The following is a 22,937-nucleotide window of genomic DNA, read 5'->3' on the forward strand; positions in this document are numbered from 1 at the left end:
TAAGATGGTGCTTCTTCCCCTCCTGGAATTCCAAGTGGATAATTATCTTTTAGGAGTCACCAAAATCATACAAATGAGGGCGTCAAACCCTCCTGAGTTAATCAGAGTGGTTCTCAATGCAGGCATCCCACTGCTCTTCTTAAACAACCTGCAAGAAGCGTGTGACTTTTTTTCTCCATTTTTTTCTTTCACAAATACAAGATCATCATCACTTGTGTGCAGACTCCCATATACACATAACTATATAAAAGGGGTAAAGAATGAATAATACAATCCTGGATGAAAACTAAACAGAAGAGATGAACACACACACCAATAAGGATAATAAAAGGCAGTATGTGGCACCTGGCACTTATCTGGGGGCAGTTAAAGACAAGACAATTCTATTACCAACACATCTTCAACCAAATTAAGTTCCGTGTAGTAATGTATTACCAGACCCCAGATACTGAGGATTCCTCTATGAATCCCTGAAAAACAGGCAAATCACTCACACACAATTTCCACTGAGAGCTGACACTATTCAAATGGCACTTTTCAAAGCAATTATTGGGAAGAAAAGCTTGCTTTATTAACTTATAGGCTAACAAAAGTATAACCTTAAAATCAAGGGCAACAAAGATTCCTCCTTGCCTGAACTTCCTCAGTGGGTAAAATAGTTAGATATGTTTTCCCACCTAAGTCACCCTCTTTTGACCTGAGCCCTGAACATACCTGTACCCTAAGGAATAAGCCCGACCACCCCCTCAACACACACACAATGAAATAAACGAGGGAAATGTTACTTGTTCTAGTTCCCTCCTGCTACAGCAGAGGCCCCAATAAAGCCTTGCCTGAAAAAATTTTTAAAAAGATATATTTTCCACAATCTTCTACAGTCTCATTTTTTATAGTCAGCACACACACACCAAATGCCTAGAACCTACAAGCCCTTCATAAACATTAAATGAATTGAGTTAAAGTGACTGAAAGCAGACCTACGATTAAAAGATTATTATATATTTCCTCAGTAGAATTTCTGCTTGGACCCCATCTACTATGTATGTGCCTATGAGAGTGTTTGGCTGATCAGCTCAGCCCCAGGCAGGTGCTAAGGCAAGCTGTCAAGAATCTCTTCATCTAACAGAGAAATCAAGAAGTACATGCCTATATAGCACCTAAAGAAGTATCGCATATTTACTCAGGGCTGAGTTTGTGAAATTTCTATTGAAGTTGTTTCACAAGCAGAAAGGTCATATTTTGAGATAACACATCTATATGAAATGTAAATGGATTATTGCAGATTAAAAACAACATCCTTACATTCTGATTGCATATTAAAAGGATTATATACATACAACTGGAGCAGAAAAACAACAAAATACATGCTGCCGCTTTTACTTCTCAGTCTATACAGAATAAAATACAATCACAAAGTCGTGGAAACTGAAAAGAAGAGGAAGCTTCTCTTTTTTTTTCTTCCTGAAAGATATAGCTTACACCTGGATTAAGTTAAAAAACTGAACGTGAGCCAGAGAAAATGGTCTTAAATTTTCACTGAGAAAATAACTGGGAGATTTCTCTTTTTTTCTCAGTGTTGATGTTTAATCTATTGTCTCTTGCAACTCACTCACTTTCAGTGAAAACACCTCAACTGCTTTTTAAATTTTGCTGAAATCGAATGGCTCCAATTTTTATATTTTCAATCCTTTGCCTTCAAAGGCTGTATTTTTAATTATTTTAAACAATTAAAAAAAATTTTTTTTTTGGTACTCTGCAGCCTGTGGGATCTTAGCCCCAGACAAGGGATAGAACCCATGTCCCCTGCATTTGAAGCCAAAGTCTTAACCACTGGACTGTCAGAGAAATACCAAAGCCTGTGTTTTTGTAAATACTGTCTTCTAGCCCAGTCATTCTCTGAGAGTTTGACTCTAGACTAATTCAGGCTCCTAAAGGATGACAGGCCAAAGCAAGATCAGGGTGCTGTCTGCAATCAGCAGGGAGGATAAGTTTAGGTGAAGGACTGAAGTTCTTTCCAGGGAGAAGAGATAAAGAATCAAGAATAGCTCTCCTTCATGTGCGTACTCTTCTAGTAAAACTATTTGACAAAGCTATCTTATTCCCAGACCCAGGCTAAAGAGGTATGTATGCACAGGACATGAAGGAGAAGAGAAGAAAGGAAAGTTCTTGTGCGATAACCTGACCATTTTGGTGAAAACAGAGGAGCTCTGGAAGCTTGCTCCAAGGTAGTGACTGAAGGCATACACACCCTGCAGGATATTACTCAGCCAATTGTGTACTCAGATATAAACCATGCATCTCCTGCGAAGCCAGGGAGACATTTAATTCGTTAGATCACACCCATTTCATGCCTTATCAATTATTTACCAAGTAAAGCTCATTAGGTCATAATATTAAAAGGGGCATGAAAGTAAAAATATTCTCATGCACACATACAGAAAGGCTTTTTGCCTGCTGAGTCACTTCTGGAGAGCAAATGTAGCATTTATCTCCAGACAGTGTCAGAAACAATGACTTAACAATTCTGCATTTGAAAGCAACAGGACAGAGCAAGTATTTCATGCCAACAGTGATGCCTGGTAAGATGTAAACAGGATAACCTCTCTTTCTCCCTCCTTCTCTCTCCCCTCTAACCCAAGACAAACACACATAACCAGGTGTATTTTATCGATGCACGCATGTATATATGTGTGCATTTATAGACAAGTATTTTAAGCTTTTACTGTCAAATATCCCCACTAGGATGTAAACTCCTTGAGAAAAGAGACTTGGTATCTTTTTAGGTATTATTATAACTCCAGCACCTAGAACATGGCAGACTTTCCTCAAATTTTTATTGAGTGAATAAAACTACTTATGAGCTATGTGGTAAAACATGTTTTAACATATCACTAAGCAAAGGAGAAAAGGAAAGATATACCCATTTGAATGCAGAGTTCTAAATAGCAAAGAGAGATAAGAAAGCCTTCCTCAGTTACCAATGCAAAGAAATAGAGGAAAACAATAAAATGGGAAAGACTAGAGAGCTCTTCAAGAAAATTAGAGATACCAACAAAACATTTCATGAAAAGATGGCTCAATAAAGGACAAAAATGATATGGACGTAACAGAAGTAGAAAATATTAAGAAGAGGTGGCAAGAATACACAGAAGAACTGTACAAAAAAAGATCTTCATAACCGAGATAATCATGATGGTGTGATCACTCACCTAGAGCCAGACATCCTGGAGTGTGAAGTCAAGTGGGCCTTAGGAAGCATCACTACGAACAAAGCTAGTGGAGGTGATGGAATTCCAGTTGAGCAATTTCAAATCCTGAAAGATGATGCTACGAAAGTGCTGCACTTAATATGCTAGCAAATTTGGAAAACTCAGCAGTGGCCACAGGACTGGAAAAGGTCACTTTTCATTCCAATCCCAAAGAAAGGCAATGCCAAAGAATGCTCAAACTACCACACAATTGCACTCATCTCACACGCTAGTAAAGTAATAATTAAAATTCTCCAAGCCAGGCTTCAGCAATACGTGAACTGTGAACTTCCAAATTTTCAAGCTGGTTTCAGAAGAGGCAGAGGAACCAGAGATCAAATTGCCAATATCCGCTGGATCATAGAAAAAGCAAGAGAGTTCCAGAAAAACATCTACTTCTGCTTTATTGACTACGCCAAAGCCTTTGACTGTGTGGATCACAATAACTGTGGAAAATTCTGAAAGAGATGGGACCACCTGACCTGCCTGCTGAGAAACCTGTATGCAGATCAGGAAGCAACAGTTAGAACTGGACATGGAACAACAGACTGGTTCCAAATAGGAAAAGGAGTACGTCAAGGCTGTATATTGTCACCCTGCTTCTTTAACTTATATGCAGAGTACATCATGAGAAACGCTGAGCTGGAAGAAGCACAAGTTGGAATCCAGATTGCTGGGAGAAATATCAATAACCTGAGATTTGCAGATGACACCACCCTTATGGCAGAAAGTGTAGAAGAACTAAGGAGCCTCTTGATGAAAGTGAAAGAGGAGAGTGAAAAAGTTGGCTTAAAGCTCAACATTCAGAAAACTAAGATCATGGCACCCGGTTCCATCACTTCATGGCAAATAGATGGGGAAACAGTGGAAACAGTGGCTGACTTTTTCTGGGCTCCAAAATCAATGCAGATGGTGATTGTGACAATGAAAATAAAAGACGCTTGCTCCTTGGAAGGAAAAATATGACCAACCTAGACAACTTATTAAAAAGCATAGACATTACTTTGCCAACAAAGGTCCGTCTAGTCAAGGCTATGATTTTCCAGTGGTCATGTATGGATGTGAGAGTTGGACTATAAAGAAAGCTGAGCGCTGAAGAATTGATGCTTTTGAGCTGTGGCTTGGAGAAGACTCTTGAGAGTCCCTTGGATTGCAAGGAGATCCAACCAGTCCATCCTAAAGGAGATTAGTCCTGGGTGTTCATTGGAAGGACTGATGCTGAAGCTGAAACTCCAATACTTTGGCCACCTGATGCGAAGAGCTGACTCATTGGAAAAGACCCTGATGCTGGGAAAGATTGAGGGCAGGAGGAGAAGGGGAAAACAGAGGATGAGATGGTTGGATGGCATCAACGACTCGACGGACATGGGTTTGGGTGGACTCTGGGAGTTGGTGATGGACAGGGAGGCCTGGCGTGCTGCGGTTCATGGGGTCGCAATGAGTAGGACACGACTGAGCTACTGAACTGAACTGAATACTTTTCAAAGAAATGTTCCCCTAATAACGGATTGCACATTTTGAGATACCAAACAATAATTCTGAATAATATTTTCCTAACTGACCCCTTTTAAAATTTATTCATTTAAAAGTATGACATAATTCAGAGAGTGCATATTTAATCCATTAGTAAAGGTGTGTACACATAAAGGAAATGCTTTTGTTGGTATTTTATTATATTCACGTAAAAAATGGACAGAAGTAAATAAGGTACAATCCAGAGACAGAATCTAGAATAAAAAATATCCTCATGTAAAAGATTTCATGCTTGAAATAAAAACTGGCAATCAAATTTCAAGCCTCCAGAATGAAATCTTATTTTAAAAGCAATAATTAAAAACTGTGTTGCATCTGCATTTATTCTATCTCACTATTGAAGAGTTTGGAAAACTAAGAAATTACAATTCTACAGTTAATCTTCACTGCATTTCTCCCTTTCACCTGACTGCTCACAACTCTTATTGATGATACTTTTATTATTCTTATTGTTGTTCAGACAAATTGGATAGTGGTAGCTTTAGAGCCATACAGCTTTCTGAAAAATTCTCAAGAAATATAAAATAAAACCACAGTGATGCTTTCTTTTGTGAACATGTCAAAATTCAATCCATAAAAGCAACATGAACAGGAAGTATGGGGAAATAAACAAACAAACAAAATATATATGTATATATGTATATTTTTTTAACTTTGGAAGGGCTCATTCTCCCATTCAATTACACTTAATTGAATGGGACAATGTATGCTCTTTGTTCTGGAACTCTGATTAAAACTCCCATGAGAATGCACAGGAAACAACATACATTTACAAATTTAAATGTGAATAGGATTTATCCATCAGATACAGAACAGATTTGTGACTGCCCAGGGCGGGAGGGTAACAGATGGAAGGATTGGGAGTTTGGTGTAAGCAGAGGCAAACTATTATATATAGAATGGGTAAACAACAAGATCCTAATGAATGGCATAGGGAACTATATAGAAATTCCTGTGGTAAATCACAATTGAAAAGAATATGAAAAAGAACATATATATGTATAACTGAACCACTGTGCTGTACCCCTGAAATTAACACAAAAATGTAAATCAACATACTTGAATAAACTGTAAACATAATAAAAAAGACCAGTGCATCAGTATTTAGAACTAAGCACTCATCACTGAACTGCATCTTAAATTGCTACAAGTAAGAGTTGTATTCAGTTCAGTTCAGTTCAGTCACTCGGTCGTGTCCGACTCTTTGCGACCCCATGAATCGCAGCACCCCAGGCCTCCCTGTCCATCACCAACTCCCGGAGTTTACTCAAACCCATGTCCATCGAGTCGGTGATGCCATCCAGCCATCTCATCCTCTGTCGTCCCCTTCTCCTCCTGCCCCAATCCCCCCCAGCATCAGGGTCTTTTCCAATGGGTCAACTCTTTGCATGAGGTGGCCAAAGTATTGGAGTTTCAGCTTCAGCATCAGTTCTTCCAATGATGAACAGCCAGGACTGATCTCCTTTAGGATGGACTGGTTGGATCTCCTTGCAGTCCAAGGGACTCTCAAGAGTCTTCTCAACACCATAGTTCAAAAGCATCAATTTTTCAGTGCTCAGCTTTCTTCACAGTCCAACTCTCACATCCATACATGACCACTGGAAAAATCATAGCCTTGACCAGACGGACCTTTGTTGGCAAAGTAATGTCTCTGCTTTTTAATATGCTATCTAGCTTGGTCATAACTTTCCTTTCAAGGAACAAGCATTTTTTAATTCTGTGGCTGCAATCACCATCTGCATTGATTTTGGAGCCCAGAAAAATAAAGTCTGACACTGTTTCCACTGTTTCCCCATCTATTTCCCATGAGGTGATGGGACCAGATGCCATGATCTTAGTTTTCTGAATGTTGAGCTTTAAGCCAACTTTTTCACTCTCCTCTTTAACTTTCATCAAGAGGCTTTTTAGTTCCTCTTCACTTTCTGCCATAAGGGTGTGTCATCTGCAAATCTGAAGTTACTGATATTTCTCCTGGTAATCTTGATTCCAGCTTGTGCTTCTTCCGGCCCAGCGTTTCTCATGATGTACTCTGCATATAAGTTAAATAAGCAGGGTGACAATATACAGCCTTGACGTACTCCTTTTCCTATTTGGAACCAGTCTGTTGGTCCATGTCCAGTTCTAACTGCTGCTTCCTGACCTGCATACAGGTTTCTCAAGAGGCAGGTCAGGTGGTCTGTTATTCCCATCTCTTTCAGAATTTTCCACAGTTTATTGTATTATGTATACTCAAAAAATGTCAGTGGAACAAGACATGAGCAGATAGAGAAATTTATTTACTAACCCAGGATTTATGACCAAAAATGTTTCTAAATTGCTCAGAACTAAATGAAATTTACGGTGATCTTCTTAATCAATTCAATGACTTCTCATAACAAACTGGATGTGACATTAGTTATTAAACTTTAATAACAGAATACAATTGTGTATCAGTTCAGTTCAGTTGCTCAGTTGTGTACGACTCTTTGTGACCCCATGGACTGCAGCACGCCAGGCTTCCCTGTCCATCACGAACTCCTGGAGCTTGCTCAAACTCATGTCCATTGAGTTGGTGATGCCATTCAACCATCTCATCTTCTGTCATCCCCTTCTGCTCATGACTTCAATCTTTCCCAACATAAGAGTCTTTTCCAATGAGGCAGTTCTTCGCATCAGGTGGCCAAAGTATTGGAGTTTCAACTTCAGCATCAGTCCTTCCAATGAATATTCAGGACTAGTCTCCTTTAGGATTGGCTGGTTGGATCTCCTTGCAGTCCAAGGGACTCTCAAGAGTCTTCTCCAACACCATAGTTCAAAAGCATCAATTCTTCGGCGCACGGCTCTCTTCATAGTACAACTGTCACATCCACACATGACTACTGGAAAAATAGCTTTGAGTAGACAGACCTTTGTTGGTGAAGTAATGTCTCTGCCTTTTAGCCTGCTGTCTAGGCTGGACATAGTTTTTTTCCAAGGAGAAAGTCTTTCAATTTCATGGCTGCAGTAACCATCTTCAGTGATTTGGGAACTCAAAAAAATAAAGTCTGTCACTGTTTCCATTGTTTCCCCATCTATTTGCCATGAAGTGATGGGACTTGATGCCATGATCTTAGTTTCTTGAATGTTGAGTTTTAAGGCAGCTTTTCACTCTCCTCTTTCACCTTCATCAAGAGGCTCTTTAGTTCTTCTTCACTTTCAGCCATAACAGTGGTGTCATTTGCGTATCTGAGGTTATTGAAATTTCTCCCGGCAGACTTGATTCCAGCTTGTGTTTCATCCATGCCAGCATTTCCCATGATGTACTCTGCACAGAAGTTAAATAAGCAGGGTGACCATATACAACCTTGTTGTACTCCTTTCCACACTTGGAACCAGTCCATTGTTCCATGTCCGGTTCTAACTATTGCTGCTTGACCTGCATACAGATTTCCCATGAGGCTGGTAAGGTAGTCTGGTATTTCTATCTCTTGAAGAATTTTCCACAGTTTGTTGTGGTCGACACAAAGGATTTGGTGTAATCAATAAAGTAGAAATAGATGTTTTTCTGGAACTCTTGCTTTTTTGATGATCCAGGAGATGTTGGCAATTTGATCTCTGGTTCCTCTGCCTTTTCTAGATCCAGCTTGAACATCTGGAAGTTCAAGGATCATGTACTGGTGAAGCCTGGCTTGGAGAATTTTGAGCATTATTTTGCTACCATGTGAGATGAGTGCAATTGTGCGGTAATTAAAGCATTCTTTGGCATTACCTATCTTTGGGATAGGAATGAAAACTGACCTTTTCCAGTCCTCTGGCCACTGCTGAGTTTTCCAAATTTGCTGGCATATTGAGTGCAGCACTTTCACAGCATCATCTTTTAGGATTTGAAGTAGCTCAAGTGGAATTCCATCACCTCCACTAGCTTTATTTGTAGTGATGCTTCCTAAGGTCCACTTTGCTTCACATTTCAGGATGTCTGGCTCTAGGTGAGTGATCACACCATCGTGGTTATCTGGGTCATGAAGATCTTTTTTGTATAGTTCTTCTGTGTATTCTTGCCACCACCTCTTCTTAATATCTTCTGCTTCTGTTATGTCCATATTATTTTTGTCCTTTACTGAGCCCGTCTTTTCATGAAATGTTCCCTTGGTATCTCTAATTTTCTTGAAGAGATCTCTAGTCTTTCCCATTCTACTGTTTTCCTCTATTTCTTTGCATTGGTCACGGAGGAAGGCTTTTTTATCTCCTCTTGCTATTCGTTGGAACTCTTCAGTCAAATGGGTATATCTTTCCTTTTCCCTGTTGCCTTTAGTGTCTCTTCTTTTCTCAGCTATTTGTAAGGCCTTCTCAGACAGCCATTTTACCTTTTTTGCATTTTTCTTGGGGATGGTCTTGATCACTTCCTCCTGTACAATCTCACTAACTTCCATCCTTAGTTCTTCAGTTACTCTTGTCCATCAGAATTAATCCCTTGAATCTACTTGTCACTTCCACTATATATTCATAAGGGATTTGATTTAGGTCATACCTAAATGGTCTAGTGGTTTTCCCTACTTTCTTCAATTTAATTGAGTTTGGCAATAAGGAGTTCACAATCTGAGCCACAGTCAGCTCCCAGTCTTGTTTTTGCTAGCTGTATAGAGCTTCTCCATCTTTGGCTGCAAATAATATAACCAATCTGATTTTGGTATTGACCATCTGGTAATGTCCATGTGTAGAGTTTCTCTTGTGCTGTTGGAAGAGGGTGTATGCTATGACCAGTGCGTTCTCTTGGCAAAACTCTGTTAGCCTTTGCCCTGCTTCATTTTGTACTCCAAGGTCAAATTTGCCTGTTACTCCAGGTACCTCTTTACTTCCTCCTTTTTTATTCCAGTCCCCTATGATGAAAAGGACATCTTTTTTTATGTTAGTTCTAGAAGGTCTTATAGGTCTTCACAGAACCGTTCAATTTCAGCTTCTTCAGCATTACTTGTTGCAGGATAGACTTGGATACTGTGATAGTGAATGGTTTGCCTTGGAAATGAACAGAGATCATTCTGTCATTTTTGAGATTGCACCCAAGTACTGCATCTCAGACTCTTTTGTTGACTATGAGGGCTACTCCATTTCTTTTAAGGCATTCTTGCCCACAGTAGTAGATACAATGGTCATCTGAATTAAATTTGCTCATTCCGGTCCATTTTAGTTCACTGATTTCTAAAATGTCGATGTTTACTCTTGCCATCTCTTGTTTGACCACTTCCTATTTACCTTGATTCGTGGACCTAACATTCCAGGTTCCTATGCAATACTGTTCTTTACAGCATCAGACTTTACTTCCATCACCAGTCACATCCACAACTGGGTGTCGTTTTCATTTTGGCTCTGTCTCTTCATTCTTTCTTATTTCTCCACTCCTCTCCAGTAGCATATTGGGCACCTATCGCCTTGGGGAGTTCATCTTTCAGTGTCATATCTTTGTGCCTTTCATACTGTGTATACATATAATTTCATACATATAATTGTGTATAGCCTAGCTATAAGAGTTATGAGTTATAAGAAAGACCTACATATATCCTTGGAACTTCCCCAACTCTCACATTGCTGTCCAAAAGTCAATTTTTACTTCTTTTTAAAAAATGAATCAAAATATATTTTTTAGATTGTCATTATGTGTTTCTTATACAGAGTTCTACCAATTAAAGAAAAGTTGCCTCCTGGCTGTGCTCTCCTTTGCCATCCCCTCATTTGGTAAGACATTTGAAACTGATTTATGGTAAGGATAGAGGGAGAGAAAGACATTTCTAAACAATGATATTAAGAAAGAAAGAAAGCAGTGCTCTGTAAACATAAAATTTAAGGACTACTTTTATCATTATTTGCAAGTAATTGCTCAATTTCACTGTGTAATCAAGATATAGGTATCTTGCTCCTTCTTCAGCAAGATCCCTAATGCTCCTGCTGCCTATTTCTGACTTATTTTCTCCCTCAATTCATGACTTGATATCCATTTTCATTTAATTTTACCCATGTAAACATGCTGTACAAGGGGCATTAGAAATGCGTTCTTACTGACGTCACTACCTAAGAGCAATATGTTGATCTGAATGCATGTTGAGATTAATTTGACACAGAAATAATCAACATTAAATCAAGAATAATACTGGAAGTACATTTAGAACGGATAAACAACAAGGTCCTACTGTATACAGCACAGGAAACTATATTGAATATCCTATGATAAAATATAATGGAAAAGGATATAGAAAAGAATATGTATATATGTATACAAAAAGTTATATATATATAACTGAGTCACATTCTTACAGAAAGACTGGCACAACACTGTACATCAACTATACTTAAATAAGAAATTCAGAAAAGAATAATACCGGGATGGGGGAGTAGTCTTCAATAAGGATGCAATGGAAAACTGGACCCAGAACAACATCAAAATGTCTTCAACATTTCCCCAAGTTTTCTCAGAAATGATTAATAACCAACAATCTAAAGAATTAGCAGGAGACATTATCATGCTAAGTGAACTAAGTCAGACAGAGAAAGACAAATTTAATATGATATTCCTCATACATGGAAATCTAAAAAAAATGATACAATTGAAGTTATTTACAAAACAGAAACAGACTCACAAAATAAACTTACTGTTTCCAAAGGGACAAGGTAGAGGGGGGATGGACAAATTAGAAGGTTGAGATTAACACACACACAATATAAAATAATCAACAAGGACCTACTGTATAGCACAGGGAACTCTACTCAATACTCTCCAATAACCTACATGGGGAAAGAATCTGAAAAATAGATATATATATATGTATGACTGAATCACTTTGGTGCATACCTGAAAACTAACACGATGTTGTAAATCAGCTATATTCCAATATAAAAATAATAATTAAAAAAATAAAGGACTCCCTCCCTCCAAAAAATGAGTTAGCAGGAAATCTGCTCTATAAGTATCATGTTTCATAAAACATCTCTTTAACATACAGATTCCCCGGAATTCCTGGTGGTCCATGAGTCAGGACTCTGTGCTTTCACTGCAGGGGGCATGGGTTTGACATAACTGTGCAATGCAATTAAAAAAAAAATTCTCTAATATCCAGGAGAGGTGGAAAACTGAAGTCACTGCCAGTGAGCTTAGTCCGGGAAATCTGGGATGTATCTGATGCTGAATATTATCATTTGAAAATGAGAATTAAAACAAAAACTATGCTCATCCATTCCTGGGTTCTAAAGCTGATCAAGAAAGAGGGATCCTTCTCCACTACAAGCCTACCACATTCAGTTCAAAACAGTTGAGGATTTTCTTTGCTATAGTTTAGCTTCCCTTTCTCTACAATCTACACTCTACCATTCTTTCACTGGCATACCCAGGGTCCCTCAAATGCTTCCATATCTGACCAAATGCTGTTCTTCTAAACAACAGTGATAACAGTAACAACAAAAGCAATAATACATTTGTTGATCTCTTAATATGCATCAAGATTTTATGTGCATTTTCTTATTGAACCTTCACAACCATCCCATGAAGTAGCAGCTAGTATTTAAACTGCATTTTATAGAGGAGAAAAATCATGTTTAAAGAAATTTAGTCATCTTCATGAGTCAAACAACTAATAAGGGGCAGAGGAGAGGCCCACACCTAGGTCTGTCTAATTCTACATCCCTAATCTCTACAGTAACTGTACAAACAGTAGAAGGGCTCAAAAAATCACTTGGCTTAAGTGCTTGATTTAACAAATCAGAAATTAAGACTCCAAAGACTATGGCACAGTGTCTCTTGGCTGCGAAGTCTCTATGATTATATTATAGCATCGAACACATCTACACCAACAATCCTCCTTTGGACTCCATAACTTCCCTGGTTCTCCACTTAACTATCATTCTGGCTTTCTAGCAACTCTCCTTTGCCTGTCCATGTTCTAAGTGTCAGCCTTCTCTAGGACTCCAGCCTCAGCCTCCTCCCTAGTTTGTCTGCCAAGGTTTTGCAAACTGTAAAAACATTTATTTTTTTAATTGGAGTATAATTGCCTTAAAATGTTGCGTTGGTTTCTGCTGTACAACAGTGTGAATCAGCTGTAAATATACATCTATTCCCTCCTTTTTGAGCCTCCCTCCCGCCTCCCCATTCCACTATTCTAGGTCATCACAGAGCACCAAGCTGAGCTCCCTGTGCTACACACAGCAGCTTCCCGCTACCTATCTATTTTACACACTGTAGTATATATGTGTTAATGCTACTCTCTAAATTCTCCCCACCTTCTCCCACGTTATATCCATAAGTCTGTTCTCTGTCTGCATCTCTATTCCTGCCCTGCAAATCGGTTAATCAGTACCATTTTTCTAGAGTCTCATACAACGTTCTTCTCTAACTTCACTTCATCCTGTATGACAAACTCTAGCTTCATCACATCACTACAAATGGCCTAATTTCATTCTTTTTTTTTTTTCTCGAGTTTTAAAAATCCCCACAATCGCCGATCAGTGGGCCGGAGCACATGCAGCTGGCGATCTGACCATTCATGCTCTTTTGAAATATAGTTTCTTTTTCTTTTTTTTTTTTTTCCATTTATTTTTATTAGTTGGAGGCTAATCACTTTACAATATTGTAGTGGTTTTTGCCATACATTGACATGAATCAGCCATGGATTTACATGTGTTCCCCATTCCGATCCCCCCTCCCGCCTCCCTCTCCAACCCATCCCTCCAGGTCTTCCCAGTGCACCAGCCCTGAGCACTTGTCTCATGCATCCAACCTGGGCTGGTGATCTGTTTCACCCTTGATAGTATACTTGCTTCAATGCTATTCTCTCAGAACATCCCACCCTTGCCTTCTCCCACAGAGTCCAAAAGTATATTCTGTACATCTGTGTCTCTTTTTCTGTTTTGCATACAGGGTTATCGTTACCATCTTTTAAAATTCCATATATATGCATTAGCATACTGTATTGGTCTTTATCTTTCTGGCTTACTTCACTTTGTATAATGGGTTCCAGTTTCATCCATCTCATTAGAACTGATTCAAATGAATTATTCTTAATGGCTGAGTAATATTCCATTGTGTGTATGTGCATTATACACATTATCCATTCGTCTGCTGATGGGCATCTAGGTTGCTTCCATGTCCTGGCTATTATAAACAGTGCTGTGATGAACATTGGGGTGCATGTGTCTCTTTCAGATCTGGTTTCCTCAGTGTGTATGCCCAGGAGTGGGATTGCTGGGTCATATGGCAGTTCTACTTCCAGTTTTTTAAAGAATCTCCACACTGGTCTTCATAGCGGCTGTACTAGTTTGCATTCCCACCAACAGTGTAAGAGGGTTCCCTTTTCTCCACAACCTCTCCAGCATTTATTGCTTGTAGACTTTTGGATAGCAGCCATCCTGACTGGAGTGTAATGATACCTCACTGTGGTTTTGATTTGCATTTCTCTGATAATGAGTGATGTTAAGAAAGAAAGAAAGTGAAGTTGCTCAGTCGTGTCTGACTCTTTGTTACCCCATGGACTGTAGCCTACCAGGCTCCTCCGTCCATGGAATTTTCCAGGCAAGTGTACTGGGGTGGGTTGCCATTTCCTTCTCCAGGGGATCTTCCCAACCCAGGGATCGAACCCAGGTCTCCCGCACTGCAGGCAGACACTTTACCAGCTGAGCCACCAGGGAAGCCCTATTTTTTTTTATAGTTGACTAATATTGCATTGTATATATGTAACATAACTTCTTTATCCATTCATCTGTCGATGGACATCTGGGTTGCTCTTTGCATACTTTTTAAAGCTATGCCCAAGTTGCTAAACATACCCCTGTAATTACAGTTCCTTCCTCTCTATATAGGGCTTCCATTCCTTCAACTACCCTACATGCACCTGTGATTCATATTCAACCCAAGCTTTGTCTAAGCTAAAGACTCAAAAATTCCAATTTCTCATAGACCCTTTATTTCCCATGACCCTTTTTGCTCACCAGTGTCCAAAATCTCATTCAGTCCTTCATACCATACCATACTGTATCTCCTACAGTCTTTAACATCATCTCTCCTTTGAATCAGAAATATCAGCTCACCCTTAAATCTCTCTCAGCGACTACATTGAGTTCATCCCTAAACCAGTCAATCAATCTGACCTGAAATGTCTCTGGATCAGGTCATCCTATTCTAATGGCCACTGTCCAAGCTAAGCTTCTCTGTTTCTCTCACATGAATGACTACATCAGCCTTCTGCTTTAATTGCATTGGTTTCCCTGATCCACAATCTCTCTACCTCTGGTCTAAGTTCCTCTTGTTCATCAGAGCAACCTTTTTCAAAGACAGTGACTATGTTATCCCTGCTCATCCCCACAGACTCCTTCCCAACTAACTCAGAGCAAGAGCCAGCCCATGGTTATGGCACTAAGGAGCCTTCAAAAGCTGATCCACCTCCTCCCTCCTGTCTAGTTTCTATCCTCCTTCCATCCTGCCCCTCATCACTCCAGAATAATTACTATTTCCAGGACACACTTCTGTTCATATTTTTGTTTGGAATTAATCCCTCAAAACAATAGCTTTTTGAAGCCCCTCTCATTTTCATACAAACCCTTATCAACACCATCAACATCTTCCTAGCCTACTATAAGCAGCACTTTTTAGTTTAGGAAATTTTTACAGGCTCTGTGTTTCACACTTCACCATAACTAGCTCTGCCTGGCAAGAGAGGTTAAGACTAGTATCCATGTCTCAAACTGATTTTTCCCAAAGTTTACCAGCTAGTTAAATGATTGATATTAATTTTCTAAATGTTTTCATTTCTAAATATTCATATATTATTAGAAATCTCCACCAAAAGACTTAAAGCCATGTAGTAAATCACCCAGATCATCCTTCTCTCACAGTCATCTCTTATGTATCCTACCATATCCATTCATTAATTTGTGAGGCAAATAAAACATTCAAATCACCCTAAATATTTTTATGGTTTTTTATTACTTGTGCACTTTTTCCTGTGATCCAGATTACTTCTATCTGGGCCCAGTGCCAAATAATATTAACACAAGAGCAGAATTAAAATCACATAAAATATTAGGGGAAATGATTAATTTTTTTACTTATGTCAGGTGGCACTGGTGGTAAAGAGCCAGCCTGCCAATGTAGGAGACATAAGGGACCACAGGTTCGATCCCTAGGTCAGCAAGATCCCTGAGAGAGGGCATGGCAACCCACTCCAGTATTCTTACCTAGAGAATCCCATGAACAGAGGAGCCTGGCGGGCTATAGTCCATAAGATCACAGAGTCAGACATGACTGAAGCAACTTAGCACACACATCAGTCAATGGGAGGTAACAGAAAAAGGTCCTGAACTTCTGGGTAGTTTGAGAACTCTGACTTTGAAACTGAATTTGAGACTAAACATTCCAGAAAGAGAATTCATCAAAAAAAAAAAATGAACATTTAATGAATCCCTAAGTAGTTAAATGAGCACTCTTCCCACTCAGTTTCTTGTATTCAATGCTTCTAACCATGTTTTCATTATACAAAAATTTTCAGCAACTCTATTGATAGGCAGCAAAAACCTAATATGAGAAAAAATTTCAGAGGAGATCAACAAATGGATCACTTCAGTGGACAGATAAACAATAGTGGCCCACTTTCTATTACATGAATGGCCTGAACAGACATATCCTTAAATTATAAAAATTATATCAAAACATGAAAATGCAAGGCTTAAAGCACTGAGGCCAGATACCAACCTCCGCTGCTCTTCACCGTGTTCTCCTGAAGGGACAGTGAGGCATTCATCCATGTGTCCATGAAGCAACCTGAGGACGTCACCACCAATCAGATACCCTAGAAGGATCAAAACGCAGTCACATTTGAACTGTCATCATCGGATAGTGAAAGCTAAACAGATTATCTGATCTGATCTCCTATTTTCACAGACAGAGACACAGAAGTCTGGTAAGGAGTAAGTACTGGACCGAAATCACAGAGATGGGTGGGGTCACCTGTCTTCCACTCCTGAGCCCTGGGTTTCCAAGTCCCAGAGTCAGTGATATTCCCACTACTATACATGACCTCAGCCTCATAAAAGCGTCCACTAAACATACAAGCCTAAATAGGCTCAGATTTGAAATTATGTAAGTGAGAATAATCAGAACAAACTGATACATCCCAAGAAAATCGTAATGCCCAAGCATTGCTGTGATCCAGCACTAAGTCACACACCCTGGAAGATGAGAAATCTTGACATCAGCCTAACTAAGCAATACCCTGAGGCCAAAACATGGAGAAAATAACCCCTAGAAAGCTAGCACTTAAAGTACACACAAGAATAAGCTAAAGTTGACAATAGTGTAAAAATAAGGAGAGCTAAATCTTAACACAAACTTCACTTTTAAGTAGCAATTGAAATAAGTTTCTTAAATGTCATGTATCTTCATTATAGAATATTTTGACACAAACAGCTCTAATTTATTTGCTCATTATCACAGTTCCAAAGATGACTCTCAACTCTGTATCAGGGACCAGCCTCCTAGTGGAAGTGGAGTTTTTACCTTGGGCTGCTTCACTTCCTGAGCTGATGGGGGCCACGCTCCAGAGGGTCTGCTGGAAAGCAGCATCCACGTGCAAGCTGCCGTTACCGTAAGACAAGTGCTGCAGTAGAGGCAAAAGGAGGCATCACTACAGGCTCTGGGTAAATCTTTACATGCAAGTGCTTCTGGCCACTCAAACTGCACACTGCAGAATTGGAAATGTCCACAGAGAAACTCTGTTTCAATCCTGTCATCAAAAATGAAGAGACTAGTAGAATAAAAGTTAAGAGTTTATATCTAACTTTGGGTATTTTTCAGCCTCCTTCTAAGCATTACTATTCGAGTCACTAATCGGAAATCATACAAATTAAAGTAATAAAAATAAATTTGTGAAAACAGACTATTCTTTTGTAAAGGCTTACTATACAGACAGAGGGCACTTATCATTAAAACTACAATTAAGGTTTTACATATTACACCATGACAATGTTTTGACAGTGAAGTAGGTGAAATCTATAGGACTGATATGTCTTGGTTTTACGGGATCCTTTAGGAACTTTTATCTACAATTTGACATAATAGCCATTAGATGGCAATACTTCCTGCTGCTGATAAGTCACGTCAGTCCTGTCTGACTCTGTGCGACCCCATAGATGGCAGCCCACCAGGCTCCTGTCCCTGGGATTCTCCAGGCAAGAATACTGGAGTGGGTTGCCATTTCCTTCTCCAAGGCATGAAAGTGAAAAGTGAAAGTGAAGCCGTTCAGTCATGTCTGACTCTTCGTGACCCCACGGACTGTAGCCTACCAGGCTCCTCCGTCCACGGGATTTCCCAGGCAAGAGTACTGGAGTGGGCTGCAATTGCCTTCTCCAGGCAATACTTCCTAATAGTATCAAAAATCAGGGCAATAAATGTCCTTCAAAATTCATTCATTTCAAATTTCAGATTTTCCTGCTTAAAATCAAATGTATTAAAAGATGGTCATATTTTACATCTTTAAGAGACATAATTGATGAACTCTGAAATGACAAGTAAAGAAAAACAAAATTATGGATACAACCAAATGCCTTGCTTATTTCCTTAACCATTACCTGGCTGCTGCTGGAACAACCACCTGTTCTCTCAGAGTCATCTCAGTAAACATCACCAACATTCCTATAATATTCCTGCAACATTTTCCAATTTTGATAACAATAGCTTAAGCTTTTAAGGATTTTAATTGCACTAGAACTTTTTCAGAAATCTGACTCTCCTAGTTAAATAAAGAGCAGCCACAGCATGAAAAGTCACACTGGTATATGTCACAGGTCCTTCTAATACCCAAAGGTCTCTCCTACCTAAATATACAAATATGTATTATATATAATATTTATACTAAATACACTAAGTCACCAGCACACATAGGTACTTCATTTTCTTTATCTTAAAAACAAAATCAAAGAAATTTGTGACATTTGACATATATGTAATTATCTAGAAAATAATTTTTCAGTCAGTAAAATTAAGAGTGAATGCATCAGATTCAGCAATAACATGCTCTTACCCCTCACCCCACACCCTCCTCTTCACCTGAACCTGTCACTCTTAAGCAAAATTTCAGCTGAGATGCCTTTACTGAATTAATTTCTTCTCTGATACGTTAAAATTCTTTAACTGTTTACAAATAAATCACATGCCAGCTGCTTCCACAACCAAGAAAAATATATTTTCTTTCATAGCCTTCAACATACAACATTATCCTTTAGTGTATTTTTATTTCTCCCTCTTGTAAGCTATCTGCCACAGGCTCACAACTGTATTCCTTGCATCTGAAAAGGTTATAATAAAGAAGTAAGTGCAGAAGCCAACCAGACCTTTCAAATCAAAGTAGCATAAACTTTAAAGATTGTAATTTAAATTATTTCATAAACATTCTTATTTCAATGATCAAATCCAGAATAACAGCAAAAGGATAGAAAAATACATACACATTAGCTGAACTGTAATTACAGTGCTACAGGAACTGAGAGATGAGACCTGCCTAATCAGAACCAAGTCCATTGTCCTGGGCCTTGAGGACAGGTGGCGTTTCCACAGGAGAAACTGGGTTCCATGTGGAATGAAGCATTTCAGGAGCCAGTATGATCATTTGGCCTGAACCTCATATTGAAATATTTAGAGATGCTGTCTTCAAAAGTTTGCACATACATTGGATTTGGGTATCTGTATTCATAATGTTTATGTGCTAAGTAAGTGTAAATATACTAAAAATACCAAAACTTTTCTAACCTAGTTCGGAGATTTTCATTCCTAATATTCCAGAAACCTCATAGTTGGAAGTTGCCTGGGTTTTTTTTTTTTTGGCCCTCTAACCTCTAATACGGGGAATAGGATGCAAAGAGGCAGAGATAAAGGAATGTAAGTACAGTAAAGTTTCATCTTTGGGGCATATAGCATATACTTAGAAACAGAGTGAGACAAAGGCCTGCAGACAAGGCAGGTGCCAGATCAAGGACCTTATTGGGAATAAGGAGCCACTGCAATGAAAAACAGAGATGGCAATGGAACCCCACTCCAGTACTCTTGCCTGGAAAATCCCATGGATGGAGGAGCCTGGTAGGCTGCGGTCCATGGGGTCGCCAAGAGTTGGACACGACTGAGCAACTTCACTTTCACTTTTCACTTTCACACATTGGAGAAGGAAATGGCAACCCACTCCAGTGTTCTTGCCTGGAGAATCCCAGGGATGGGGGAGCCTGGTGGGCTGCTGTCTATGGGATCACACGGAGTCAACACAACTGAAGTGACTTAGCAGCAGCAGCAATGAAAAAATAATGGAGGAAGGAGTACTACAATGTAATTTTCAAATCATATCTAAGCCTGAAAGTCAAAGTGTTAATTGCTTAGTTGTGTCTGACTCTTCTTGTTATGCAATGGTCTGTCCATGGAATTCTCTAGGCAAGAATACTGGAGTGGGTAGACATTCCCTTCTCCAAGGGAACTTCCCGACCCAGGGATGGAACTAGGGTCTCCTCTATTGCAGGCATTTCTTTACTGTCTGAGCTACTAGGGAAGCCCAAGATATACAATAAGTATAAGCATAAAAATAGGAAAATCTCAGCCTGTTGGAAAAAAGTAAAAAAAAAAAAGTCCTTAAGATCATATTACACCATTTAAAGTTATCTAGATAATATCCACTCTTCTCAAAGAAATATTCTCTAGGCATAACTCTTTCAGATGCCTCTATTTAATTTTGCCACTTCACCAAGAAAGGGAAATCTGCATAAGAACCACACTGTGTGTGAATTCACAGGTCTGTGAGGTAAAATATTCAGAAGGCAGTAGCAGTTTCAGTAACTAGCACTAAGATGAGTTATCCTTAAAGCAAAAACAGATGTCCAAGGCTGAAAGCACTGTTGGCCTTAGGCTGAACCATGCAACTGCTCTCAAACGTACACACCTCCCAGGGCACTGGAGGGACTTGGGAAGAGTCAGCTGCTCCCTTCTATCACCTTGATTCGCATGATAGTGACTCTAGAGTTCTCACAGACACATGAATCATATGAGGAGCTTCCCCAAAAAAGGAAGATTTGGGGAATTTCCCTGACAATTCAGTGGTTAAAACTTCACCTTCCAATGCAAGGGGGTACAGGTTCGATTCCTGGTCTGGGAGCTACAATCCCACATGTCTCAAGACCAAAAAAACAAAACAAAACAGAAGCAATACTGTAACAAAATCAATAAAGATTTAAATGGTCTATATTAAAAATCTTATTAAAAAGACAAATTTGAATTCATGAGGTGGGGCCAGTTGGGGGGTGGGGGTGGGCAACCAAGGCCACTAATCCAAGAAGCATGCTTTGAGTAACAAGACTTTATATGATAGTAGCACACAATCTCAGGCTTAGAGAAGATGCTACAAATCGCCTCCCAGGAGTTCTCAACCTGGACTCCACTTTGACACCTTCCGTTTCCTTTGTAATCCAGTGTACATATTGTATGCATTTTAAAAGCTAATGAGACAAGGAATATCTGACTGCCCAAAAGGTCCAAAGCACAAAAATTTTTAAGAATATCCAAATTCAACCTTTATCTGAGGCATTCATTCACTCATTTATTTCTCTCTCATTAAGGGCCAGGCACTTGGGTCCTAGTGATGTGAGACTCTGGAAAAATGATCCTCCAGCGACAGGGAACACAAGTAAACAAGATACATCACCCTTCAGGCTTCTTTTTTTTAATTCTGAGAAAAAAAAATGAGAGACACAGAGAGATGTTCTTTTCAAATGGAACATGGAACAGTCTATGTTTTCATTACCTGAACCACAGAGGGGAAAAAAAAGGTGATTGCGGTCATTCTAGCTATCAATATTTTCATGCAACTTGAGGCAACTCAGTAACTTATACAATCAAACCATCTAGCATTTCTTATCAGAAATAAAGAGGTTAGTACGAGATAAGGAAATTTTTATGAGCCTTAGAATAGCTTTATGTTAAGCATTTTTCATCACTTTCGATTGTGAGGTTCTGCTTTTCCCAATTTACTTTTAGACAGTTGTTTGGTAATATTTTCATGAATTTTTTAAAAAAAATCTATCTGTTTCTATAGGTAACAGAGAAAATTATTCAAAAATTAATGTTTCAAATGAGAGCAATCCAATCTATGGGTTGAAAATTCCTGTGCATACCTGGCTGATTTTATATCTTTCTAACACAAATAAGAGTTGTTTTACATGCTTTACTTTATTTTGTTCAGTTTGAAATAGATTCACAGTAGTAGCTATTCGATCATGTTTCCTCTCTTTAAAATTGTATTGTTCTCTTATAATTTAAGCTGCTTTGCTAAAGCCTTTTTTAAAAAAATAAATAAACCATTCCAATGGGGAAAAAGAATCCCCCCCCCCAATTTGGATATTCCTGAAAAACAGAAGAAGGTATCATTTTTTGTATTAAAATATGAAACAGCAAGCTTGGAAAACATTATTTTGGATAAGGGGTTTGCAGTCTTTTCTGGAGCTAAGATCCTTTATTCCTAGGAAATCCTGTAAAGAGGTTCAACACTTGAAGCAGAAGGCAGAGAACCCCAGGAGAAGCCTGGGACTCCAGGAGTCCAGCACAGTGCCCTTTCGTCCAAAGACAGAGGAGAAAAATCAGTCCTTCAATCAGTTTCAATCAATTTACCATCCCAATAGATATAACCTTGATTAGAGCAGCAAGTGAACAATTAGATAGATTAACCTTAGCTTAACAATCACTGTTAGTGAAGAGAAATTAGATCAAAGGCCAACTGACAGCAATGACTTAAAAAAAAAAATCAATGACTGGCAATGTTTATTTTCAATAGTTAGTTATAACTGCTGTGTTTTCAGTCAAATTTCTCAACTAATTTTTAACCATATCAGAACCTTCTCAGCATATGACTCTTGCTTACACATGACAGACCTTTATTTAAAATCAACTGTTATGGAGAAGGAAATGGCAACCCACTCCAGTATTCTTGCCTGGAAAATCCCATGGACGGAGGAACCTGGTAGGTAGGCTACAGTCCATGGGGTCGCAAAGAGTCGGACACGACTGAGCGACTTCACTTTCCTTTTTTTTCTTTCCCTTTCACAGCTTCCAGATTTAACTGGAGAAATACTCATGCTATGTCAGTCTCGGAATTACATTTTTAGAATAAAAATACTTCTCATGCACTTTAAAAAAATAAA

General features: G+C 38.9%; 1 protein-coding gene across 1 annotated transcript in view; it reads right to left on the reverse strand.

Annotated features, from left to right (window-relative positions):
- The window catches only part of RYR2 (ryanodine receptor 2), a 595,071-nt gene that overhangs the window by 447,419 nt on the left and 124,715 nt on the right, over positions 1 to 22,937 (reverse strand). Inside the window, exons 9-10 of the mRNA XM_043477303.1 lie at positions 17,269 to 17,368; positions 16,465 to 16,561 (exon numbers count right to left, since the gene is read on the reverse strand). Of these exons, the coding sequence (XP_043333238.1) occupies positions 16,465 to 16,561; positions 17,269 to 17,368 (197 nt within the window). The remainder of the gene's footprint in view (positions 1 to 16,464; positions 16,562 to 17,268; positions 17,369 to 22,937) is intronic.

Source organism: Cervus canadensis, chromosome 8, assembly GCF_019320065.1.
Source record: "Cervus canadensis isolate Bull #8, Minnesota chromosome 8, ASM1932006v1, whole genome shotgun sequence".
Taxonomy (NCBI): Eukaryota; Metazoa; Chordata; class Mammalia; order Artiodactyla; family Cervidae; genus Cervus; species Cervus canadensis.